Source organism: Egretta garzetta, unplaced genomic scaffold, assembly GCF_000687185.1.
Source record: "Egretta garzetta isolate BGI_Z169 unplaced genomic scaffold, ASM68718v1 scaffold787, whole genome shotgun sequence".
In the NCBI taxonomy this organism is placed as follows: Eukaryota; Metazoa; Chordata; class Aves; order Pelecaniformes; family Ardeidae; genus Egretta; species Egretta garzetta.
Genome location: NW_009260266.1, coordinates 622,305 through 648,987, shown reverse-complemented (window position 1 = coordinate 648,987; position 26,683 = coordinate 622,305). Strand labels below are relative to the sequence as shown.

At 46.9% G+C, this 26,683-nt stretch overlaps 2 protein-coding genes across 2 annotated transcripts in view; both read right to left on the bottom strand.

Annotated features, from left to right (window-relative positions):
• Positions 1 to 7,987: 7,987 nt before the first annotated feature.
• On the bottom strand, positions 7,988 to 17,579 carry CACNG1 (calcium voltage-gated channel auxiliary subunit gamma 1). Its single transcript, XM_009642337.2, has 4 exons — positions 17,339 to 17,579; positions 11,414 to 11,488; positions 8,967 to 9,104; positions 7,988 to 8,214 (listed from the first exon to the last, which is right to left on the bottom strand). Exons 1-4 carry the CDS (start codon positions 17,577 to 17,579, stop codon positions 7,988 to 7,990), a joined length of 681 nt encoding a protein of 226 aa, XP_009640632.1.
• An 8,357-nt stretch (positions 17,580 to 25,936) lies between these two features.
• Positions 25,937 to 26,683, bottom strand: part of CACNG4 (calcium voltage-gated channel auxiliary subunit gamma 4) — a 65,585-nt gene continuing 64,838 nt past the window's right edge. Inside the window, exon 7 of the mRNA XM_035897707.1 lies at positions 25,937 to 26,466. Coding sequence (XP_035753600.1) covers positions 25,937 to 26,466 — 530 coding nt within the window. The remainder of the gene's footprint in view (positions 26,467 to 26,683) is intronic.

The window sequence follows — 26,683 nt, the reverse complement described above, 5'->3', positions numbered from 1 at the left end:
GTTGCATTTCTTAGAGTTAATTTTGTTCCCCAAAGATTATTTATTTTGAAATGTCTTGCCTAGCCATTACATGTCACGTATATAGCCCTGAGTGGGATCTTTTGTTTTTAGAGCAAATCATCCACTGTTTATTGAAGTCATAGCTGTTTACAACACAGCTTTGGGTTTGTTTTTTTTTTTTTTTAAACTCTTCTAGGGCTTTAATTGAACTCTTATGAAAATCAGATTAAGCCTTACAGATGGCTCCAGTGGGCACTGGCTCAGGCTGTGCTGTAAATATGGAGCTGTTGCAATTACAGTGAAAATGCAAAATTATGAGTTCAGATTCTTGGTTCGTGTAAATTGTCTCAACTCGGAGGACATGAATGGAGGCTTGGGCATGCACGCCAACCGAGTATTTGGCTCCTTGACTCTTTTAGAGCTAAAATATCACACTTAAAGCTACAGTTGGTGCCAAATCCCGTGCTCCTTGTACAGGAATAAACCCCCATTGTTGCCTCTGGAAAATTTAAATGACAAGGTCACCCCAATCTAAATTTAGAAAGCTTGTATTTAATATCAGGAATAAGTTCTGGTTTTATTCTATTGAATTCCAGTTTTTCATAAGAAAAATCTGGATGTCTCATGGGAGGCTGTCAGTGTGGTGATAAGAACTAATGAAGAATTGGCAGAAAGATATTTTTTTTTTTTTAAAACATTATTTGAACTCTAAAAAATTAAAATTTTTTTTTGCATTTCAAATAGAGCTTCTACCCTTTAGGAAGCTACTTACAGAACGCAGCTGGTAGGGTTCCCTGTGTATATTGGAAGACTGAATTCTTATGAAACTGCAAGCTTGAAACTTGGCCTTGCCAAGTCAGAAAAAGAGACCGAAGGAGATGCTGCTCACTGCCATGAGCACAGCGGTAACTTGGAGATGGATTATGGAATAACGTAATAACGTTTACATCTTTTGACGGTATGGTACTTCCCTTTGGTGTCCTGGGTAAACTTTCTTACGGTGTGGGATGTGAACATGCTTGTCCGCAGCTTGCCTGGTTTGCTCGTGCCTTTCCTGCCTGCAGTCATGGACCTGTTTCTGGAAAGAGCTCTGCTGCTGCTCGGGCAGAGGTCTCGGGCAGAGCCTTCGTGGTACGTCCCCATCCCGCTTCGTTAGATCTCTGCCTGCAGTAGGCTCCTCCGCTGGGTGCAGCCTCCCTTCTCTGCAGGACACTCACTGCCCCAACATCAGATCAGTTCCTGCTATCAACCAGAGTTACAGCATCTACCAAGGGACGGGGCACAGAGGCTGGGTTTAGACATCAGGAAAATTTTTTTCAATGAAAGGGCTGTCAGGCACTGGAAGGGGCTGCCCAGGGAAGGGGTCGAGTCCCCATCCCCAGAGGGATTTAAAAGCCGGGCAGACGAGGTGCTTAGGGACAGGGTTTAGTGGTGGGATGGCAGGGTTAGGGGAACGGTTGGGCTTGGTGAGCTTAAAGGGCATTTCCAACCCGAACGATTCTATGGTTCTGTGACACACAAGTACAGTGGCTGCGTCCTCGGATCCGTCTGCAGTGTCGAGCTCCTCGTAACCCAAGAGCATGTCATGGGGACGGTGCCCCTCTCCCTCCTGTCTAGCATAAATCTCCACCCTTTATAATGCTTGGCTGCTCTTCACATGGCCGCTTTAAGATTTCCACAATACAACTAATAAACAGTTGTTATGCATAAAATCTGGTTTGTTAGAACCAAAGCCCTTGCATCCCTATTTTCTCCTGAAAGTTGTCATCTAATATAGTTTGTACTGTTTTACTTAAGTGTATGGGTTGTGGCATTACTGGCCCTTAGCAATATCTTACAAACCCTGGATTCTATTCCCTACTTTGATAATTAATCTTTTATTCCCAGATTTGTCAAGTTAAGCTGTGTTGTTTTTTTTTTTCCCTCAGAGATCCTGCTCTGCAAGCAATTCTTTTGCTATGTATACAATATCTCTCCTATAAGTAGCACTGAGAGCAGCGTGTTTGACCACTCTAAATTTTCTTTTTAGGGTGCACCCAAGCATCTCAGAATCCGCATGTTTCCAGAGCCATAAGCCCATGCAGCTCAAGCTCTGCCTGTGTCATCGTTCAACTCATTTGTTTTGTTAGGTTTTTAAGTTTCTAGTTTACCTAGAAAAACTGCAGACAATTAACTTGTCAAGACAGATGGTGATGATCTATGGTGCCTATAAAAAAATTTGCACATCAGATTCCTTGACATGAAATATGGGCTATTTATGTTGGTATAGCAATACTTGCGCCAGAATCTTCTTGTTGGTTGTGTCGGGGAACAGGGATTGAATCATTCTAAATTCTTTTCTTTCATTCAAGTTAAAGGTTTTACAGCAAATGTGGTTGGAAACATCGGTTTGGTGGGGGGGTTTTGGCAACTTGAGCTGTAGTCGAGAAATGGTGAGAAGTTTTTACCACATTAAGGATTCATAGATGCTTCTGTTAAAGAAGAAAATGCTCTGGATTATCCACGGCTGGTCAGAAGATGATGTCAGTCCGAGCTCCGTCAGACTTGCTCCCCCTCGAAGGGCAGATGCTTTCACAAGAGCTGCTGTAGAGCCATCGCGCTGTGCTCGGTGAGCCCGGGGGTAGCGGACACAAAATGGAACCAGGGGGTGCAGCCCTGCCAAAACAGGCCTGTGCTGCTGGTTCCATTAAAAAGAAAGCAGGCCAGAAATCGGAGTATATTCCCTTCTCTGCATTTCTTCATAGAAAGAAGAGTGGCTCGGTGTGTGTCTAGGTGCAGAGTGTGCATATGTGATGGCTGGATGGCTTGAATTTATGTTCAATAGCTTCAGCGGAGCCAGAACATCGATCAAGTGTGACAGAGCAAGAACAATCTCATCTTCTACTTCAGTCAAAACAAAGACGTGATGCTCTTTTCTTGCCCCTCGGTGATAATGGAAAGGGAAATAATTGGAGCAGATTTCTTTAAAAGAGATCCTGTTGCTATGGGTGTAATTTGTGGTACAGAGCAGCCTAATACTCCAATATTTAAGTTATAAAAGTAATATAACATTCAAAGGGGCACCGTCCCACCACAGAAAACAGAAGCTTCTTTGAAGTGAAGCTGACACTGAGATTTGTGCTATTAACAGTTTCTGCACATTGGTCAGGTTCCTGGCATGCAAATATCCGATGGAGCCCCCTGGAGCGAGCCCAAGGGCTCGGTGTTAATCTCTGGGGCTGGCAGGTTGTGGTGCAGCAAACAGCCATCTCTTGGCATTGGTGACCTCTTGCGTTGGGTGTGTTCCTCAAAAGCTATCAAGCCCAGGAGAGAAAGTGCCCCTCTGCAGCGGGGCCAAGGATCCCATTGCAGGGTGTGTGTGGGGGGGAATTCTCAGATCTTTCGGACCTTCTGGAAAGAATTTCCACAACTGTCAAAGTAAAGGAAAAAAAGAGGTGATGGCCACAAGGAAGTGACAGAGTGAAAAGGGATCCGTGAAAAAAGACGTAAGTATACCTGAGCCTTTATAAACCACGTCGGGCTGGCCAAACACCTGAGCATTGTGCAGATGCTGGCACTTTTCAGGCATGGACTAAGGGAAAAGTAAGGGTTAGTTGTAAGATTTCTGAACGAAACCCTCACTGTGTGCACCCATCTGTGCTCCCTTGTGTGCTGCAAACCTGGCTGACCTGCGAGCTCTGGGCAAGTTCTTCCTCCCCGGCCTGGCTGGGCTGGGCTGTGATGCTGCGGTGCCTCTGCAGATAAATGCTGTTCCGAGAGCTCAGCTAGCTCCTCGCTAAACAGGCAGTTTTGTTCTGCAGGGTTGGTAGTCTGGCACCTTTTCTGCACATTAAATTCGCACCACACAGCATTTAAAAATAAGGGAAGCAGATTCTCTCCGTGCCTGGTGCCTAACAGCAAATCTTACTCTTACATAAACAAAAAACTTCGCGTCTTCTGGTGCGTTGACTCTGATTTAGCACTTGGGCTTTGCAGTGTGGTGGGCAGACCTTAGCAACCAAAATCTCGCAATAACGTGTCAGCCCCGGTGTGGGTGCCCTGGGGAGGGGGCGGGCGGTGATGGTGGTTTATGTGGCAAACAGCTCGTGCCCTGGGGAGCTGTGGCCGAGGGTGTCCATGGGTCTGGTAGTGGCAGGACCAGCGTTTGGGATTTCATGGTGGCTGGTGGAAGTTGCTTGTTCTGTGAATTAATTTGCCTCTTCCTCGCCCTGCTGCGTGTTTCCCACTCTGTTCTCAGGCCGTCTCCCAAACCCCTGTGTGCTCCCTTTGCTTGTGCAGCAGCCGGGTTCCCATCCCCCTTTTGCTCTGCTGACTCCCTGCCAGCGCGGACGTTTCTTTTGCGTTTTCATGCTGTGTTCCTGAAGTTTTGGTGGCCGTTCCCTGCTATTTGCTCAGCTGAGAGAATGAAAACTCAAACTGGTTACAGCTCCCCCCCCAACATTATATTCTTCTTTTTCCTTTATGAAGGCTGATTACTTTTATTAACTTTCTCAAAACACATTCTTGGCTCCCTGGCAGAGAGATTTGGATATGGCAGAAAGAGCCTGCTGTAAGAGCAGTGCCTTTCCCCCTGTGCATACCAATGACCAATTTAATGGACGGGTCCCTCATCAGCATTTCTTAATGTCTGGAAAAAGAAAATGAAGTCATCCACACGCTTCTCAGCCTTGCAGGGACCAGAGGAAGTAGTGAATGATGAAAAAGCCTCAACTTAGAGCAGATGGACGATAAAGCTCGGTGAGTTTAACACCTTTAGGAGGCATCCAGCTCAGCTGCCTGGGGGTGTAGGCTCCTGCTGCCGTGAGCTGTGTGTTTTCTGTGCTGCAGGAGTGAAGGGAGCGCAGAGAGGCTGTAAAACCTTCAGATCCTGGCCAAACCCCAGCACTCACTGGGAATCTCTCCATTGCCCTCACTGGGGTTTGGACGAAGCGGCTCAGCCCTGACCCAAGCAGTTTTGGTGAGACCTTCCAGGGTCTGTCTGAAATACGTACGCTCTTGCTGACGAATATCACGAAGGGGAGTAAGCAGCTCCTTGGCTGGGCAGCACATTGGCACGTAAGGATAAGAAGTCACCTAGAAATTAGTTTGTCCCAGAAGAAGCATTGCAAGAAAGGGATGGTGCTTCAGAAAAGGGTGTGGGCAAAGGGCTTCCCAGGGCCACAGGCCATGCCACAGGTCTGTGGGGGGTGATGAACTTAGACCTACGTCCCCAAACCTCACTTATCTCAACTCCTTGCATATCTAAGGTGAGGTCATTTTGCTGATGATAGCTGAGCTGGGAATGCCTTTGTGCCTGCCAGCTGCTTTGCTTGGATTAATCTGCGTTGGGGGTGTTTGGGTACCCCAACTTGGGGTCAGCCACTGCGGGGGTCCACAAACTCCTTTCTTCTCTTCTGTTGTCACGTGTAACGGATCTCCCTAGAAACTAGCCTCTGTTTTCCCGAACAATGAAAATGCAAATTAAGAATGTCAGCTCTGTACCCAAAAATAAGATTTCAAAACCATTTAGCATTTCACAGTGGTTCAGTGACAACTTGAAGACTTGCAGTTGTCTCTCATGATGAGAGACAGGCAGAGTTCCCCAGCTCATGCTCGGATCTCAGCACCAATGAATGCTTTATCCCAGAACTTTATAATATACGTGTTATTTGTAGTGCTTTTCAACTTCAAAGTGCTTGAAAAATATTAATGCAACTTCACAAAAGGCTTCTGTTCTCACTGCCACTCTGCTCATGGGAAAACAGAGATGTGCCTGGGTCTGGCTGGGGGCTGCTGGGGCTCAGCGTGCCCGGACGGGGCCTGGCCAAAACTTGGGGTCAGCCACTGCGGGGGTCCACAAACTCCTTTCTTCTCTTCTGTTGTCACGTGTAACGGATCTCCCTAGAAACTAGCCTCTGTTTTCCCGAACAATGAAAATGCAAATTAAGAATGTCAGCTCTGTACCCAAAAATAAGATTTCAAAACCATTTAGCATTTCACAGTGGTTCAGTGACAACTTGAAGACTTGCAGTTGTCTCTCATGATGAGAGACAGGCAGAGTTCCCCAGCTCATGCTCGGATCTCAGCACCAATGAATGCTTTATCCCAGAACTTTATAATATACGTGTTATTTGTAGTGCTTTTCAACTTCAAAGTGCTTGAAAAATATTAATGCAACTTCACAAAAGGCTTCTGTTCTCACTGCCACTCTGCTCATGGGAAAACAGAGATGTGCCTGGGTCTGGCTGGGGGCTGCTGGGGCTCAGCGTGCCCGGACGGGGCCTGGCCAACGGCGGGGCCATGAGCAGCCCCTCGCACCGGCACAAAATGCCTGGGTTATTTCTTGAAATGTCTGAATGTGTCACGATTTCAGATCTCTTCATAGTGATCAGAAAATTGCTGGTTTGAATTCTGTTTTTCTTTAGAGTTGTGGCCAGGTAAGTGCGAAGGGAAGGACACTTTGGTTTCTTGTTCTCCTGCTTTTTAAATTATTGGGTGAAAAAGCTGCAACTTAAATACTTTTTCCTACTTGGGAGGGAAAAATAGGAAAATGCTGAGCAGATTCTGAAAATTGAACTGTAAAAAAAACCCAAAAAACAAACCAGGACACCCACGTCTTGGCACTGGGGGACTGTGATGGTGCAAAGGGCTCGGCTGGAGGGGCTGGGGGGGGACCCCCAGTCCCCCCCAGAGCCACTGCGGGGGCTCTGCAACACACCCAGCATCCCCAGCGATGCCTCGGGCGTGCATCCCTTCCAGCATGCATAAACAGCGATGCACTTCTGTAGTATTTTGGGGGCTGACTCTCCTGGGTGTTTCAGTCTAAGTCCTTTCCTTCTTGGCAGCTACCTCGAAGGATTTTTCCTAAAATGTAGTTTTAGATATGTATCCAGTGAGCAAAGCACATATTCTTAAAAATCCCATCCATGAGGGAGCAAACGAGAGCTCTGTACAGTAAATACCATCCAGAATACCATCCACTGTCACTCTGGACCTAGCGGAACTTGATGGGCCAAATGATTCATCCACCAAAATCATTTTCCAGAAAAGCATGCTGCTGGGAGATTACACTTTTTATTAAAGGAAAGTGTTGCTTTTAATGTTCAGTACTTCTTTGCTTTGCCATCAAAGTTTAAGCAGAACAAAAACGGTATCTTGTGGGTTTTTTGTGTGTAATTCAAAAGAATGGAACTGCAGGGTGTAAATTTGTAGGAGAAATTTTTACCCCAATGCTAGGTAAAGTTTTTGGCTTTGTTTTTTATTCAAGTTTTAACAGTTTAATAGATTAGCATAAGGATCTCCGACTTATTTTCAGGAGTGGTGAGCCAACCCTTCTCAGGGAGGGAGAGGAGTACGGCACGGATGGGGAAATGGACTCCGCAGGGAGCCAGAATTTCTTGCCGTCTCTCTCTGACCAAGTGAGCTGTAAAAGCCTGATACCCCTCATGGATCTACACCCAACAACACCAAACATCTTCTCCCTAAGAAAGCTGTCTTTTCTGTGGCACGAGCTGCCTCATGCACAGATTTTCCCCCAACTGCATCAGCACAAGGCATCCCCAAACTGGCACAGAGCGGTGCCATTCACCCACGACCCAAGCTGGTGCTGAATGCTCTTTCTGCTTTCTTAAAAAGAAAAAAAAGAGGGAAAAAAAAGAAAGAAAGAAAGCAATAATTACAATTGAACATGCCTTGGTTCAGTAACGACTTAGTGCCTCATGCACAGATTTTCCCCCAACTGCATCAGCACAAGGCATCCCCAAACTGGCACAGAGCGGTGCCATTCACCCACGACCCAAGCTGGTGCTGAATGCTCTTTCTGCTTTCTTAAAAAGAAAAAAAAGAGGGAAAAAAAAGAAAGAAAGAAAGCAATAATTACAATTGAACATGCCTTGGTTCAGTAACAACTTAGTGGAGTGCACATTGTGTAGTGAGACCCAAACGTTTTAAAAAATACAAATCTTTTCAGAATGCTTTCTGGTTTTTTTGATCATGGGTGCTGGGAGCATCAGTGCTCCGGTTCTGCATCCATGCAGGTCTCCCAGGGGTTCTGGGGGAAGCGAGGCAGTGCGATCAGGAGGAGGGCGATGCCGCAGATGAAGAGCAGGACAAAAGAGGCGCAGGCACAGGCGAAGGACCAGGAGTAACTGTACTCAATCCAGACTGTCTCCTCGCTGTCGATCATCCTCTTCACGGATTGTCTCATGACTTCTACAGAGATGATGATGCAGAGACCTGAAGGAAGGTAGGAGCAGTGGGTTGAATAACCAGCTGTCAATTTTTCATCCTTAATTAACCACCTCATCTGTCTTTTTGCATACAGGAATTGCAGTGAGAGTCACAGGTGAGTCACTGGCTGTTTGAAGGAACCAACGCTCGCAACTGCTTAGAGCTCTGCTGTCACCCAGGCCGACCGAGTCAGCCAGTGACTTGTTGGGTGTGATCTTTTAGGCGGGCTTGGATGGGAAACTCAAAGTGGTGGAGGAATAATTGCATTCCCTAGGGCGCTTTCCCAAAGGCTGAAGAAGAGTTTTATTGAGGTGACAAATTTATGCCTCTGTCTTTCGGTCATTGCGGCATGTCAAGGTATAACCAGCTCGTGTAGAAATGCAGTCTGTGGGTTTGGGAGACAGCTGTGTCTTTTGGGCCTGGATCAGCTGTTCCTTGGTTTGACTCGTAATAAATGAGGTAGAACAGTGTATATCCCTGGCTTAGACCGGGCCAGAACTGCGTATGTTAGAAATGCCCCTTTTAACGGGAGCTGGAGAAAATACAGACAAGCTGCTGGGTAATGCTTGTGGAGCAGGACACTTTCAGAGCTCTTCAGCCGGAGCACCCCACAGGGACTTGCAGTCTGACTGTGGCTGGGAAGAAAATGCACTTTGAGGGCATTTATTAGAAGTGTCGCCATCTTTCTAGGATCTATCTAAGGTTCTCTATGTTGTCCTATGAAGTGAGTGCAAGTCCGTGAGCACTGAGTCTCCTACCTGCAAAAGTGTAGAACATGGATGCTGGCTTCAGCAGATAGTCCCTCTTCTTCCCGAAGGATAAGAGGACGCAGATTGTGCCGATGATTGCAAAGCCAACGCTGAAGATGGCAATGGCTGCAGCTGAAATGCTGTATTCTGCCAAAGCAAAAAAAAAAAACCACCAAAAAATTTCAAATGTCTGCAAATTTTGTGCATGCTCCTGTGACTTTGCGGTAGGTCACTCCGAGAAATACGTATCCTCCCACTGCTGTGTGGTGAATTGAATATTTTCCTCAAATAAAAGCACGGGCAATTATTGGCCATGTATATTTTGAATGCAAAGGGTATAAAAACAGAGCAGGAGGGGGAAACACTTTCTGGAAACAGTTACTGGAAGAGCAAATGGCACCTGTATTGGCCTGATGAAGCTCTGGGCTGGAGTCATTTTAGCTCTGCCGCATGGATGTTATTGCTGAAGCCTTGCTGGGCTCCACGCTCTGCTCTCAGAGTAAATAGACAGCTCTAGGCTATTTTTATTCCAGGTCTATATTGCAGAGCCTTGACAAGGCCCCCATGCATGGTGCCCATGTTGTACCAATGCAGATGCTCCATAGGGCTCAAAATCCAAGCAGGCAGGAGGCCAGAGGTGAAGAGTTTGAGTAGCACCTTTTTTTCTTTTTTTACTTTAAGGCACTGATTTCCAGCTCTGTGAAAACCCAGCTTCTTCAGGGCATAGGATTAAACCCTCCACAGAATGTCCTGGGTTTTGCTACGCCAGCTGAGATGTGCGCTGGACGCTTCCCCCAGCCGAAGCACAGTTCAGTGCCTGAATGGAGGGGAAGAATTGCTAATTGAATAATTCAGGCCTTCATTTGCATATTGCATTCGTTTCCAGATTAGTTTAATATTTAACACGTGTAGCCATGCGTGAACATCACAGTGCCTGATGATATTTGCCTTTCAAGCCATTAAAAAAAAATATCTCCCAGGCAAAATCCTGAAGAATTTTTTTGCCTGTTACTAATTAGCTCCCATCAAAACGAAGCTATTTCTGCGAAAGGGAACAGCAGATCACTCTTTGTTCTCGTTGCTTTTCATACCACTGTTTTATTATAATTTCCTTAATGTTTCTCTTTACTGTGTGCTAGAACTGCCTGAAAGAGTTTGTTTCGATGTATAATCTTCTGCTGCGGCTTAAGCTTTGTCTTTTACTTCAAAGAAAAGAAGTTCTTCCTAATTTTTTTTTTTTTCCTGAAATGACTAAGAAGGCATCGGTATGTTGTTAACATCAGATGGCTGGAAGTGCTGGTATATAAATGGGCACAAGCAGGTAGTCCAGACCCGGGCTCTTCTATCCACTTACAATCCCCAGTCTTTCCTGTCTTAGGAAACTGCTTTTTTAGAAAACCTGTGCGCAAGGTTTTCCACCATTATAATTCCCCCTGGAAGCACAGCAGATTGTTTAATATCACATAATCATCAGCTCATTTACTCCCCAGCAGAATACATTTTGTGGCGAACTAGGAAGGAATTTGTCCTTAATGAGAGGGTGAGAAAGAGAGAGGAGCACGTTAGATGAGCGCTAGAAATATTAGAATCATAGAATCATAGAATCACTTTGGTTGGAAAAGACCTTTGAGATCATCGAGTCCAACCTTTAACCTAACCCTGCCATCCCACCACTAAACCATGTCCCTAAGCACCTCGTCTATCCTTCTTTCAAATACCTCCAGGGATGAGGACTCTACCACCTCCCTGGGCAGCCCATTCCAGAGCCTGACAACCCTTTCGGTGAAGAAGTTTTTCCTAATGTCTAGCCTAAACCTGCCCTGCTTTATCAGGGACTTCTTAGAAATGTGAAATTTGTCTGGGAAAGACCGTGTTCAAAATCCATGCTCTGTAAACACCGACTGTGCACGTCTCTGTGGGGTCTTGGTTCCTTCCTTCCATTGGTACCTCTGGTTTTCACATGATTTTCATATAAAATCAATGCGAAGCATAAAATTCCTAATGGTCTTCACAGAGTCTCTGTACTTCTTGTCAGGGTCAAGACTCCACTTGGGGTACGATTTATTCATTTAGATTTTATTAATGTCTTCTTCCTTCAATGGCAAAGGCTCACAGTGTGGTGGACAGTGCCGCTGCTGTAACGTCATTTTTATGCTGAAAAGACTTTTTGCAGGTTTCATGTGTATTGACATTGTTATATATTTATGGGACAACTTTGAGTAAAATCACACTTATGAGTGCGATCATATATAAAACCCATTCTTCCCAGGAAGCTGGTGTTTGACCTCGTTCAGAGCATTTTTTTTTTTTTATGTCTTTCCCAGCTGGTGGTGTCTGATGGAAATCCCTCTACTGCTTTCAGCAGAACCAGGACGGAGCCCTCATGTTGGGGACCCCTTTACCTTAGATCTTGTGTGCACTTCAGTCAAGGAAATATTTTTCAGGATCATTCTTACCTTTCTGGGTGGTTACTTCAAATATCTCTGAGCTCTGTCCTGGTGTGAAGTGCTTGAAGTAGGAGCAGTTGTGTTCTGAAAGAGAAAAGGAAATTCATTCTGCTTGGAAATGTCTGATAAAATGTACTAAACCTGAATTTGCTTTTTATTGATGTATCAAACTTGCAATGGTTTTAAGGTTCCCTACCCTTGGTTGCACAGAGAAATTGCAGTTGGATCTGTTTTATTTGGGGGCAGATGAGTGGTACGTGCGTGCCAGGCCACCGGCTCCAGCATGGACGAGGCTGAACCCCCCCCCGATACCTTTCGTGGGCTGCACCCTCTGAGAGTTTTTCACATTGATTGCTCATCTATTTAAAATATGAATTACAGATTATTTTTCTCGTTCTGTCTTTGGCTGTCGCACATTCCTGCCTCTCTGCATAGCTGTATGTCCTGGTGATGAGACCGGCTGTGCCCCCAGCTGAGCTGGTACCTCCGCTCACGTCCCCTCACCACTGCCAACCCACTCCGTAGTGGCATCACCCCACTGGCCATAGGAGGGCCACCACTCCTGCGGTGAGCTTGGACTCCAAAAAAGGGGGATGGAGCATCCTCATCCACCTTCTCCCTCCCAGCTCACCCCACCCCCAGTTCACAGCCCCCTGCGTGGCAGCGCCTGGCAGGGAAGAGCAGCCCAGTTGAGTTTGCTGCGTGGGGGGAGGTCACCATGCTGTGGGGGTCCCAGAGATGCAGCGGCTGCAATGCAGCAAAGCACGTGGTGTTTTACTGCAATGGGGACAATGAGGGCTTTTTTTTGGCTGTTAGACCAAAAAGGCAAAAGCCATCTGAAGCCACAAACAGTGGTCCAGGGAAGGGAAGGCTGATCAAAGCCAAGGGCGAAGAGGCTCTCACTTAACCTGGCTTTACCAAAGTTCGCTCCCATCAGAGCAGTCTACTCAGTTAATTTGATAAGATAGCAGAGGCAGATAGTGGGAACTTTATGATGTTCCTCTGTCTGGACTTTACGTGAGCATGCTGCCACGTACACGGGATATTTATAGAGAGGTTATAAGGTGAACAGGGATCAAGATTGTGGGGTGGGGGATACTGGGAGGAGGGAAGTTGGTAGCGGAGTCTCTCAATGGCCACGATAGTGTTTCAGCCTCAGCCTTGTGAGAGTCAGCCAGCAGAGAGCTGTCATTGCTGTCAGTAGATACACGGGAGGCTTTCGGCCTCAGCGGGACGGGGAAGGGTCTGGTGAGGACCTGCTGACTCGAAGCTTTGGCAGCAGCAGGGTTAGGGTGGAGGGTGTTCCCGCTATTTATAACTGATTTAATTGAAGGCTTCAAGGGGCACGGAGCTGGGAGAACAGTTGCTCGCCAGGAATTTGGCTGGAAGGGTGCAATCGTGGAGCCGCGTTGAGCAGCGCCAGCTCTGATTGCGCTATTCTGCTGAGCCGGGCTGGAGAGGACGCGCTCCAGCACCTGCCCCTGCACCCCTCCTGCACCCCGCGTTGGCCTCCCATCAGACCGGGAAATCACGTCAAGGTTGCACGAAATACAGGCACTGCCTGCGGCGAGGGGCCGCTTGGTCAACACCAGCATCTCCTGTCCATTAAATAATGGAGTTAGCACCAATTGCCAGGAGATACTAGGATAAAGTCTGGGAGGACTTTATGGTCCTCTCCAGTGTCCGGGCCAGGACGTGCTGCTACAGCACAGGTCACTGGAACCAGGTCCTGGGTGCAGGACTGTGCAGGTTTTCTGCCTGGGGATCCATACTGCATTTTGGTGTTTATTTACAGCATTAATTTCTAGTGGCAAGAAGATACCAGAATACTGTATGTTATCTGTTGGTTCTTGTGGGGTTTTTTCTGTCGTGTAAATGGCAGATGTTGGAGTTACTGATTCAAGGCGGATTTATTTTCTGTCTCCCAGGAGATAGGCACTTGCAAAGCAGCATTTTTGGGCCCATTAGTGGAAGATTCCTTCGAGATGCTCTTACCTACTTAATTTTTAAACTGACTTTTATTTCATCTGCAGCTTCCCCTTGCTGGAGACTAGGTTAATGTTCAGCTCTGGCATGCCCTGACCGGTTCTTTATTATCCTTGCAAACGACTGGAGGGAATATTTTTGAACTCAGACCTCTATGACTGGAACTGCAAATGCTGAGCCCGAGAGCGGAGGTCGCGTGCCTCTGCCAGCGACCAAGAGGTGGCTGAGGCTGAGTGTCCAGGCTGGTGATCCCAGCCTGCAGATCCTTTGACTCCTGTGGGAGGGGAGGGAGATGGGATGAAACTGGGCCGCCTCATCTTGAATTGTTTGGTTTGGCTTTTAATTAATTCTCCAAAAAGGCTGAACTCAAAGGAGTCCCCAGGTGTGCTGACTGTACAAAGCCCAAGGTGAAGCCACCCAGACATGGTGCGATGGGGGACGCAGCACAGCTTCGTCTCCGTTGCAGGTGAACCAACCTGCCCAATCCACCCTCCAGGCCATGAAGGCTCAGCAGAGGGGGGGGAGCACATGAAACCTCCCTTTGGAGGTGGACTTGTCTGCAGGAGAAGGAGCTGCCTCTGTGTTTGTGGCTTGTAGCAAGGCTCTGCCAAGGTACGATAAATAGGGTTAGCACAGGAGTTGGTTAGCTCTAGGGTAAGTGTTTTTGGAAAACACATTTGTGCTGGGAAAATACAACTAGATTGGTTTTGGTAAAGTGTTATATTATTTTCGGTTGAAAGATGCTTTGGTGCTCTGCTGAGTTCGGAATACCTGTTTCAACAAGGCTGCCTGTTATTCAAGAGAACTGAGGCACTTCAATGCCTTGCTGGTGCCACCATGAATAGGAGAAGAGCTCATTTGTGTCACACCACATTTACATAAAGGATAGGATTTAAAATCGGTTTTGTAATGGATGAAAACCATGTGGCAATCTTTGTTTCTTTCTGCCCCTAATTGCCTTAACTCTGCCATGAGGTCACCGCAGTGTGTGGATGGGAGCAGTCCAGGGGCTCTGTGATCCCTAAGGCTCGCGTGAACCTCAGGGCTGTAACATGCAGTTTATCACAGTGTCCTCCCCCCTCCAGGTCACCCAACCTTACAGCCCTCCTGGCCCTTTCGCTTCAGCTCCACCATTCCCGGATGACCACTGTGCGAGGGCAAATGGGCCAATTCATCTTCTCTACTCACGCCGAGCCAACGTCCCCTGCTGCTCACCTCCACGAGGCTGGACGACAGCTACCGCAGCCGTGGGACGCGATCAAAACGCAATCGCATTGAGGTATGGTTGGAACTGGGGGGGTCTGAAATATGGAGACCTCATGGGGGAAGAAGGGGCAGAGAGGCCACACAAGGTGTTTGGAGCATGCAGAGTTTTGGGTGGCAGTTATCACCCGTGAGCTCTGGGGAGGGGCTGGAGCCCACCTTGCTCTTGAAGCTCAGGTAGATTCTAGCATGTGGGGTTTTGTGGTAGGCTGGGTGGTTAGAAAAACCTGGATTTTAATGTGAGGCTTCCACTTGGGTTAAGTTTGGGAGATGGGACCTGCTGCCGTGATTAGAGGAGGTGTTAAGGTGAGGGCTGAGCAGCAGAAGGGGCCAGACTTTGGGCTCTGACCTGGCCAACAGACCAGGGGAAGGCCTTTGACACATGCTGAGTTTTGGAGATGGTAACTCCAAATAATTTAACTTCATACCGGTCTTGCACAGTGAGTCTCTTATGTGGACATGGGGAACAAGACAGCCCCACTGATAACCCGTTTGCTTGAGCACTTTTCCTCTCCAGTTACCTGAACTCAGGTTCCCATATTTGCAAGGACCAATTTAAGCTGCTGGCAGCATGGGCAGGCTTAGGGCATCCCCGCTGCCACGCAAGAGCTCATTTTAAAGGACAACACCTACACTGGAGTTACTGGCGGTGAAGGCAAACTCAGTTTACAGCCGGCTGTAAACGGCCCCACTGCCCACGGTTAAAAATGTCTCAGTATTAATCTGAATTTGCCTGGTTTTAACAGCCATCTCCCTGATCTTTTTATTTCTTACAACAGGATGCTGAGCCCTTTCCAATTTGTCAACATCCTTGGAAGAGCGCTGTAAAATTTTAAAGCTCTGCCTAAATCACAGCCCTGCTTTGTGGAGCGCCAGCCAAGCCATCCTCCCCACTTTGCCCTGTGTGGAGCTCAAAACCCAATAAATACCATTAATCCTGCCATCCATTTCCTCCTTGGGGAGGGACTGGTAAATGGTTATTAATGCTGTGATAGATTCTTACGTTTCTTTTCCAGTCCTGGCAGTAATGTCTGGTTGTGCCTCCTGATTTTCAGGAAAACCAGTGCCCGCTCTTTCACTGCACGTTTGTTCATTCACATTTTCTCAAGGACTGCAGGTTTCGCAACCCCGGTGTTTCCCTGCCGACATCTCTTCCCAGAAGTGTGAAATCAATCTAACGCGAGCCGGGCGGACGCAGCATCGTTTAGCAGCCCGAATCCGCGGGGGCTGCCCCCCCCCCCGCCCCCCCGGGGTGGGGGGGGGGGGGGGGTGGCCCAGCCCCTCCATCGTCGCCCGGTCGTTCCCTGTGCCTGGCGGGAGGGCAGCGCTGGGATGCGATGCAATGCCCGTGCAAGCACATGCTGATGTCTGTCAAAGACAGTAGCTGCTTTCGTGCTGCCCTGCCTGCGAATCTGCTTTTTGCAGACAGCTGGATATTTATGAGTTTTATATTTACCCCGCGGTTGTGCAATTTGGGCGTTTCTCCACCCATTTCTATTGTTTTTCCTTTTGCGGGAGTTTTCCCCTGCGTGCGAAGAAAGCTGTGCAGGAAGGAATATGTTTCTAGGCACGTAAGTACCTTCATGAGAGACGTTAGGCATACGGATGACACACTCCCAAATTTGGTTAGCGGCAGATCAGAACGCCGAGGCTGAGCTCCTCTCTTCAGAGCATGTAATTTGGCCAAAGAGATGAAGACTTGCAGTAATACAGGGAATAAACAGTAAGCCCCGGCAGTAAGATTTTTCACAGGAAATTTTCAAATACGTGTTAACGTATACATTCCATTTCAAGCAGCGAGTCTAACGTGAAGGCAATCCTGTTATTTCTGTTCTGGAAAGCATCCAGTACCCTATGAGCCTTCTAAAAAAGCAGTGTAGCCTGGTCACGGAGGGAGTGTATTCGTGCATGCGGCATGAATGTTGCTGACTTTGCGATCAGCAAAAACCTAATGAGCTCCTTTTACCATGGGAATGTAACCGTCTTCCCGGAAAGCAGCCATACCCGCTCCCCCACCACCCTCCCTATCAATTCCGCTGGAGGAATCGTGATGGAGATCAGGCTGCCTCCGCCGAGAGGTGAGGAGCCTCAGTAAGTCATTGAGAAATTGCTTCAAACTTGGTTTATGCCTTTTTTTTTTTTTTTTTTTTTGGAAGTTGGCAAAATGTACTGCAGGTCCCTGTTCCTCCCTGCCCCGAGGAACTGAAATAGTTCAGAGAGAACCTAATGCCAGCCACGAACAGGCTGTTCCTTCATAGTTATATGGATCTGGAAATCCTAAAGATCCAGCTATATACACTAGACTCATAAATTCTCTTCCTTGGCCGCTGCCGTCAGCGGGCCTGGGTTCTGCGAGACCCTTGCCTGATGTCAGGAGAAGCTCCTCTACCCTAATTTTGCACCGTGTCCGATCCTCCTCCCTTTCTCCCCACCACTGTCGTCGTTGCACAGGCAACTCAAATATGGTCACGAATCGATGTGCGAGGCCACGGCGCACGCTTACAGCCAGAGGGATGACAATGAGGTGTGTTTGCAGACCAACGTGAAATCAGCCCCGCACAGCCCCATGCCAAATTAAACGCCACGGGAGCACGGCCCCCCCTCTTTTCCTTCTGCCACATCCTAAGCGAAGCCTGGCGTGACCGCCTGCTGCTTTCTCCCGTGCATCGGTGGGTGGTCACCTACCTCCTGGCAGGCTTATCGGTCCACAGCCCTTCTCTTTGGGACCTTGCTCCCGCATAAAAATCCGCTTTGTACAAAGCCGCCATAGCCCAAAATGAGCCGCTTCGCAGGTGGCGTTATATTCCTCCACTTTGGGGCTGAGTACGGCCCAGTGGTCAGTCACTACGGCTGCGAACAGGAGCGAGACGCCAACCAGGATCACGGAGAACGTCAGCCGGACTTTCAGGGGTTTGTTCTCATCCATCCCGCTCCGGACCGGCGCTCCTTGTGGAGCGCGGCAGGTGATTCGTGAGGTCTCCCCAAATCCTGGCGCATCTGAGCGTTTGCAAATGTCAGCCTCGGGCTGGCCGGGGAGCGCGGGGCGGCCGCAGACAGCTGCTGGGCTGTGTCAGCCGGCGCAGCGAGGAGGCTATTAATGCACATAACGAGGGGAGCGCCCGGCAGAGCTCAGCTTTCCGCCCCGTCCCCCTGGGTTTGTTTTGGATTCCCACGAACCGAGCGGGCAGGCGCTCACCCAGAGTCGCTGCAGCCACCGTTCAAAGGCAGACTTGCAGCATGCCCAGAAATAGGCATTAATAGGATGATTAACTTTTCAGCGAGGTTATAAAAACATCTGTGTTTATAACAGCGTCGGGCCTGCGTTCAGTCTGCTCCTAAATACTTTAATAGCCCTGGAGCCCGCAAACTGCACGCCCACGCCTTCAGCTGGCAGCGGCCTCTGCAAGGAGTTCAGAGCTGGACGTCCCTCCAGAGCAGAGCACAGTGGCGTAAAAAAGTGGCAAAAATTAGCAAACTTATTTATTTTACTGTTTATTTTTATTGTAAATATTTGTTAATTAACCTCAAGTATTCTGAGTAGTCTCTTTTTTTTGTTTCTCTGTGCCTTTTGCCTATTTTTTTTCTAATGAAAAACCTCTCGAGTGCTCGCTTTCTTTCCCACCATCCGGGTTTTCCTCGGTGCATATGGTCCACATCCTTCCCTTCTTTCAGAAGTGACTTCTATCACCCCGAACCCCGATTGCCTGGGCTGGGGCCAACCTCTCTTCTTCCCTTTGGTGTTTCAGCTGATCGTAGAGCTGATTTGAAGGGAATGCCAATGCCAGTGGAGAGGCCACTGTGGAGATGGTGTTAAAATTGCGATGTCAAACTGAGGAGGGTGATGGTACCTGAATGTCAAAAAAATTGGTTAAAATAAAGTCAGTGGCAAGCTGTAAATACCGTGTTATCGTGTCAAGGTAACGCCAAAGCTACTCCAGTCCTGTTTTATGAACACCCCAATCTGATGCCAAAATAAAGGGGCAGAGGCGTCAGCTCACATTAATGAGGATGACCTGAAGCAATGAGTTAAGGTGAATGGGGAGCGTAGGAAAAGGAGAGAAAATAAAGAGCAAGTTAAAAAATACCGATCCAAAATAACTGTAATTAAAATAGGACTTAAAGGGGTTAACAGTATTCTTCTTGATGTGTGACCGGGCTGGCTTAGCCACCCCTGGGGAGCAGGGTGACAAGTCTGAACCTGGTATGGGTGGGTATCTGGTGCCCTGGTCCTCCCGGGGAGGTGGTAGTCATGGTAAGGAGTGAAGGTACGTGGTGCCAAACCAGAGGGGAAGGGGACTGGGGAGGGTGCTGGGGCAAGGCAGGGCCCAGAGACCATGGGCACATCTGTAGGAAGGTGCTCGCAGCCCTGTGTAGGGCTGTGATATGCTGGGTTGGGGCTGGGAGAAGTGTTACAGGCTTACGTTTAAACCAGAACCAAGCGTTCTCACAAAAGTGCAAAATCCTAAAGGGAACCAGCTTTGAGGCAGAAAAGGAATGAGTTAAAAATGTAATGCCTTTTCTTTTGGATTAATCTCTTGTTAAATTTCACTAGACATCCATCGGTCTTAGGAGCTGTGTCCTGACTTCGCTTCCTTGATGCTATGAACTCCGCAGGCCCTCTGTAAGTGGAGTGTAAGAAAGGGAATTTGTGTTTGCAAATGTGGGCACAGAGCAAGGCTCTGGTTGCAGAAGAAGCAAGTGCTGATGATCGTGCTTTACACTAAGGACAACCTACAAGGACTGCAGGGGTGGGAGCTCATTCATTTTTTTGTTGGTGTTGGTCTTTGTGTCTCTTCCAGGGTTGGCAAGAATCGTGCTTTTTATTCTCACTTAGGTACTCTGATCTGAGTAAGTTAGTTCCTCAGGGGTTGGTTTGGTTTTGAGTTTCCTAATAATATCCAAGAAACAGCTAAAGTGAAATTGGAAGGGAAAAATTCATCCTGCCCTCCTGTCCCCAGCAGAGCGGAGCTGGAGCGCAAACGAGACTCAATGAGCTTCAACGTGAGCGGCAGCAGCTTCCCTGGAGGCTGGAAACTCACATTACCGCAGCTGAGGTGAAACATTGTCCCCAGCCCCAAAAAAGTGACCCAGAGCCACCAGTCCCTGGAAAGGGAAGTATTTTGTGGGGTTACTGCTCCCCATGGGCTCTGTGGGTTTGCTACTGGAGCTGATGTAGCCACATTGCACAGGCACTGCTGCCTGCTCCTCCCGGCATAGGGTAGGTGTGGTTTTGGGGACCACCAGCAGGTATTTGGTGATCACGGCTTGTGGCCCCTGCAACTGCTGTGGCAAGAGCCAAAAGGCTCCTCTGGCCATGGGCTGAGCCTCTGTCCCCAACCTGGGAATTTCTGTCCCAGTGCGGAGGTGAAGTTGCCCTCCCTAGGGGGGCTGGTGGGCATCTGACAAATACAGAAGTAAAACTGATTCCGGGAGGAGCAAAGGACTGAAGGAAACCCCAGAGGTTGCTGGCACATCCAGAAGACTGTGGTACATAATCCTAGGAACGGTTCCTGCAGGCTCCCTGCGTCAGCTGGCAAGTATTCACATTTAAAAATCAATATCACGTGAAACATAAGCTATTAATGAGGACGTGTTGGGAATCGGGAGGAGGGGGTTGTAATTAGTTGCACTTTAGCAGCAGTGAGAGAGACACGGTTGTGTTTCTTTACTGGAGAAAATGCTAAAGGAGGTGTCTCAAGGCCAATATTGCATGATTTTGTCCCTAGCAGAGGCGTTGGCTTGGCTCTGCTCACCAGCACTTGCACTTTTCTGTCTTTCTTCCAGACCAGCCTCCGTATTTACCACAACCAGCTTAACCAAATCCTGTGGTTCCCTTCCGATGTTCTGCAGAAGAACCTTCCCAGGTGAGAATAACCTGGAGTGGAAGAGATTGTGCCAGGTCTGCTCTCGGCTCAAACACATTTTCAGCAAACAGCTTTCATCAAATGTGAGCTCCTTAGCAATATTTGAGCTCCTGCGCCTGCGTCGCCCCGGCACGGTGAGACCACAGGTTGATGCCGCATAGCTGATACCTGGGAGTACTCCCAATGGCACCCTCCAAGAGCTCCTTAATTCTGGGGCTGGAATCCTGCCGTCGCTGAAGGCAAGAGCAAAATGTGTGTGTGATTTGGTTATTTTTTAATTTTTTTACTAGACTCCCATGGGTAAGAAGGAGATACGCCGCCGCAGTGCCGGACACAGCCCTGCCGCTTTGTGGCACCATCCCTGCCGCTGCCCGCGCGTCCGAGCCGCAGCTTCGTTCTCTCAAAATGCCGCCCGCTGTGCCGGGTGTGCTGTTTCGGTAAGCGATCCCTTAGCTCCGGGGAAGCGAGGCGGCGGCTGTAAGACGAGCCGTGTCGCAGACAGGTGCACAGCACTCCTCATTCCCTTTTATTTTCGGCACCTCCCATGTTTGTTAGTTTTCTCATTCCAAGGAAAAGCCACATTCTCCTCGCTGGACTCTTCTCCCTCTCTCCTGAAGCCGTAAGGACCCTGTCTCTGCTTCCCCCTCAAACAGCATCGCTTTTTGATACATCCCTGTTCCCAGCAGGGCAGCCACAGCTCTCGGGGTCACTATTTACCCACAGACTTGCTCAGCAATGTGGGAAGAACCTTTATTTATTTTCGTTCAAGGGAACCAGCTTTGGGCTGGAGCTTTAAATGGCTTCACTACTGGGTGTCAGGGGCATTTGAAAAGATGAATCCCCTGCCCCCCTCCATAGGTGCCAGTGGACCATATGGACGGGGAGAAGCAGGCAGGTAGAGATATGGAGACACCCTCCATCTTTAAAGACAATCTGGAGGCTTAGGAACTGGGAAGGTAAAGTTAAAAGAGGTATTTGAAGAAGAAATAGTGTCTCTGATACGGGGATAGTTCGGGATGTCAGGGCGGTGAGGGGCTGCTGAACTGTCGACCCATGTTTGGCATGGCTTGTACCGCCGGGACTTTATGGTGGTGATCAGAGCAAGGCTTTCGTGGAGCTTCCGCATGCAGAGTCCAGCTTTCTTCAGGCAAAATGGACAAGAGCTGGGAAAGGGGGATGCTCGGATGTGAATTCACATGAAACCTCAAAAGGTAGAGGCAAAGCAGAAGCTCAGGGCTAGGACTCCAGAAGACACTGGCTTATTTTTGTTGATGGTGATTTGCAGTGCCCCTGGCCACTATACCAGTCTCAAACCAGGCACCCAAAGCAGAGCGCATCTCTTACGGACCAAGTTTAAGCTGGAAACTGGGAAATTTTTCTTAGTTTCCTACCCAACTGCCTGGAAATGTTGTGAAGATAGCTTATCTTGGAGAACTCTTGGTCTGTGGGACCACAAGAATATTATTTTTCTCCGATATAGTGGCTTCCAGTAACACCCCCAGCTGCAACTGGAATAGGTAGAAATGTGAAAAAATAAACACAGAAATCTCAGCTTAGGGAATCTGGAAGTCAAAAATCTATATACCTCTCTCCACACAAAAATGAATACATTTAAAACGGTTTATTTAAAAAGTAAGGGTTAAGTACATTATACATGGTTGTGATTATACCAGTAGAACTGAAGCACAGTGGAAATAACACTTTAGAATCGCAGACAGAAATGTAACCTCAAGGGACATGATATATTAGCCCTTGTGGATATGTGATCCATACAGAAAGAAAAGGAAATATAAAAATAGTTTATTGTTAGATGTACGAGCCTATGAAGCGATTTCTCCTTTTACTCCTGTTGTGTATGAGAAACTAGGAAGAGAGGGCTGACGATATACCTGAAACTTTGTTTCTCAGAAAATCGAATCTGATCCAATAGCAATTTTTTTTTAGGTCTGCTGTTACAGTATGTTATAGGATAATACCAAAAGACCGATTACTGTTAATGATATGGTGATGATATCTGCAGGTCCTGTTGAGAAGTGGGGGCTAATTTGTGTTTGATGCTGTCCAGGGAAACCAGAGAGATGTGGAAGAACAGACGATTTATTTATTTATTTATTTCACTGTCACTGAGTGGTTTCAAAGACAGAGCATGATCTAATTCTGCTCAGATAGATCAGCCATGGAGCAAGACACTGTTCATGGTGAGGAATGCTGCAAATTTTTCAGTTTTGTCAGAATCAAAGTTTTCCACAGGAAAAGACTGATTTTTGGAGGATTTTTTTTTTTTTTTTTTTTTTTACTGGAATTTTCAAATGAAACAACATTTTTTTTTTTTTTTTTTTTTTTTTGCTTTGGTTGAACAAATCACTGCGCTGCAATTTGGTATAGACCATGAGTTTTAAATCACAGCCCCCATTCTCCCAAGCTCTGGTCCCCATGCCTTTGTTCCCTGTCCAGACTCTGTATTCCATGAGCGTCCCATGAACACTTCCCTGCTCCAGCTCCATTTTTCCAAGGTGCCTGCTGGAGAGGGAGCGGATGCTCTGTCTCGGACCAAAGCCAACATCGCGCTCGGGTAGCTGCTGAAACCGTGGGGGAGGAGGCTCTGGCAAAGAGGAACATCCCCAAATGCTCGGCAAGACTTTTTTTGCTGACGTGGTGTAAAAATACCACAGGCACCTCTGCAGGTCTGACCCGGGCTCTAGAAAAGCCTTAGACTTTGGCTGGAATCAGATGGTTGGTTTTAAACACATCCACTGGAGAACGACGATGAGAAGAACAAAACCAATGGGCAAAGCAAACCTCACACTGTCAACTTCCAGTTCAATGTACATGGGTTTAGAAAAACAGCCTATATCTAACTCCTGGTTTTAAAGGGAATGGTTTTATTCTTAATTACAGTAAACACTGATGAGGACTTATTTCTAACTATTAGTTTATTAACACAGTGGGAAACAAATAGTTCTGGGAAATTGCACTTGAAAAATACATCAACTATAATTAGATGTAAATTAGCACTTAGTATGACACACTAATGAGACAGAAGGTTTTTTTTTTTCATTGCAAACTTCTACTTCTATCATAGCTAATCAAAGTATTTTAATATTACGAAGTCTCAAAAAGTAGGAAATAATTTATTGTTTGAAAGCATAAAGATTCTTGTAAAAAAAACCTTTCATCAAGAACTTTAATAATTTTAGAACTCTTTTATGTTGTCCTAGCCGAAAAGTAGGTAAAAAAGTTTTCTTGTCTGCCTCTGTTTGAATTTGTTTTAAAAAGCTTGTGTAACATCTTTCTCCATAGTGTGTTGATACAGAAAGTAGCACAACATTTTCTACTTTTAAATCGTTCCCATCGCTCCATTCACTTCAGCTCTCAGAGTTCAGAGGTTTGAAAAAGGATCCCAGCAGAGTTTTAACCTGAATGGAAACTCATAATAAGCAGGGCTGAAGGCTCCAACCCACCTCTGCCAAAATAACGGTGTCGCTCTGCCGGGCTGAGGGCTAGGCAGAGCTTAACAGCGACTAGGGGAAGACTTTCGCTTAAAATTGAGAATTGTGTCTTGGTTCTTGCAAGGAGAGAGGTTTAAGCAGGGTTCACCTGGTGGGGAGAGGGGGTTCAACTTGCTTTTTGGGATGTTAAGGCAGCTCCTCCAGGATTTCCCTGGAGGACTTGGTTCAACTAGCTGAAAGCCTTGTATCCAAAACACCACTGAGTCACTGACGCTGCGGCTGTCGCAGGATAAATTAAGACTAAAGAGGTTTTAACAGTTTGGCTGAGATCTCCCACCATCATTGAGCTAAGCTTTCCAAATCATGATTTTTTTCCTTGCCACCCCTTCTCTAGCCTTCTCGTAGCAAAGATTTTCCGGGCAAAGACGGCGGGGGTATTCAAAGGAATCTACAGGAATTAGATGCTCCTCTCTCACTGCACCTAATTCATCCAAGGGGAATCGGGCACCTCATTCTCATATGGCTTGGTTGAGTGGTCACTAAAATCACCATGAGTACTATTAAATTAAATTACCTTTGAGTCAGGCCCTCGAGCTTTGAGATTCCAAGCCTCAGTGTAAAAAATGAAAGCAGGAATTTAAAGGAAAAAAAAAATAATTCAGACCTTTTCAGAAACCTACAGAAGCAAAGGGTACAAATTAGTTCCCCCCTTAGGTGATGCATAGAGTTTTCTGTGGGCTCTCTGCACATAAGTAGATTCATCATTACAAAATAAATTAAATTAGGTCGAACCATCATTTCCACCTAAAAGCAACTATACCTTGCACCATGCGGCACTTATTCATAATAAAAAGAGTTTAATAAATATCTCATAAACGGTGATTATTTTTGTTCTATTTTAAAAAATACAAAGTTGTCATCCATTAACACTCAGTTCCCATTGCTGCAGGAAGTTTTGCTAGTCCAAACGCATTAGCTTCTCATTTTCTTACGCACATTGCTTAGATAGCTTAGTTTCCAGTAGCGTTAGTGTTGCACTTGTGAAGCAGTAAGGAAAACAGGAACGCGGTTGCAGGGAACCAGCGGCTTCGCCTGCGTGGGCCACCCCGGCTCAGCCTGCTTCTCGCTCTTGCTATGAGTAGTCTATAGGGGTTCCTGACAGACAGCACTCAGCACCTTGCCAGATCAGGCACTAGGGCTAGTCAAAATAAGAATTCAAGTTTTCTTAAATGTTAGGCAAGAAATGATATTTGCAAATATGCTCAAGTCCCACCTACTTTCATCCTTCCTTTTCTAGGTGTTTCAAGATGCACCCACCCTCTTCTCCCCCACCTGCATTGCCCCGAGGGATGCCTTACACCCAGAAACGGCAGACCCCCTTCCCACCCCATCAGGGAGTCTGTAATGCTCAGTACGCGGGTGCTCTACAGTTTCAGTAGCACAGGTCAGTTTTAGAAAGTGTCGCCTTCAAAAATACTTTTTTCTTTTTTTCTTTTTTTTTTTGAAAGAGGCAAAGCTTATGCTGTGTCAAAGGAAAGTGGCTCACTTGTCGAGTAGTTCATATTCATCCTTGGGCTTGGTTATAAATCATATTTGCAAGTTTGTATTAAGGGATCTCAATATTAGAAAAAAAAAAAGTTGTACAACAATTTTTCTGTAATCCTTTAAAACACACTGGTGGTAAGTCTTTTGCAGTTTCTCCAAGACTTTGTATACACTACAAAAGTGCAGAAACATGAACTGCCTTCATCTCGTGACACCAAGAACTGAAAGAAACAAACTCTGAATAGCTTCAGAAAAAGCTACGAGCGTGTCATATCTTTATGTTGGTCCAGAGGATCTCCACTTGCTACCTCAACACATGCCACAATTAAAGAGGTGAGAGGGTATTTTAACATCGCTCCTTCTCTTTCATGACAGATCCATTCTGTTTCGATATTTCTTCAAAAAACGTGAGGAAGGAAGGTACTTCAAACAGGTGTTGTTCTCCTGTTGACCATGTTGACGTGGAGTCCTTCCTTAAATTCCTTCTGAAGGAAGTTGTGAACCTGCAGAAAACTGGCTTCTTGGTCTGCGTTGTAGCTGGCGGCCGTTGTAACCTTCAAAGGCTCTCTGGAAAGAGAAATTTCGTTCATGGGAATGGTGCTCGCTATCTTCATGCCAACTGGAGAAATGTCTCTAGATGGAGAAGGCTCTGTAGATCGAGAACTGGATCTGGACCTCCGCCTTCTGTACCTATAACTTGGCATCCTGGCATAAGGAGAACTGGAAGAAGTCTTAAGGAATTCCCTCTTGGTCTTAAACCTCAGCTCTTTGTTCTTCTCAATATAAATGTTCACAGCCAGAACACCTATGGTTTCAGCCACAATGAAAGACAAGGCTCCAAAATAAAAAGACCAACCATAGTTGTAATGGTTCTTTTTGTCCTCATCTCGCTTGTCACTTGGGTCACCTGCATTGCTTGATATGTAGACAATGATCCCTATGATATTACTTAGTCCTAGAGAGAGAGAAACATAAATCAGTGGTTATGTGGCTGGGAAGATAAAATTCAAGCCACATTACTTTCTGGACCTGAATGGTTCAAAGATTATGACCAGGAAATTTTATTACAATTATTTACTCTTTGATTTATCTCAAGATTTCATTTATTCTTGAAAACCAAAGACTAGATCTGCAACTGGGTCACATATGCTCACATGCATCCCAAAATATTC

What these genes read in the sequence shown, in the direction of transcription:
- CACNG1 (XM_009642337.2), bottom strand. Translation starts at nt 17,579, where the DNA reads ATGGATGAGAACAAACCCCTGAAAGTCCGGCTGACGTTCTCCGTGATC. An exon ending in TGAAGTAACCACCCAGAAAG is followed by an intron (nt 9,105 to 11,413) that starts GTAAGAATGATC and finishes TTGCTTTGGCAG; the next exon opens with AATACAGCATTTCAGCTGCA. An exon ending in CATGTTCTACACTTTTGCAG is followed by an intron (nt 8,215 to 8,966) that starts GTAGGAGACTCA and finishes ACCTTCCTTCAG; the next exon opens with GTCTCTGCATCATCATCTCT.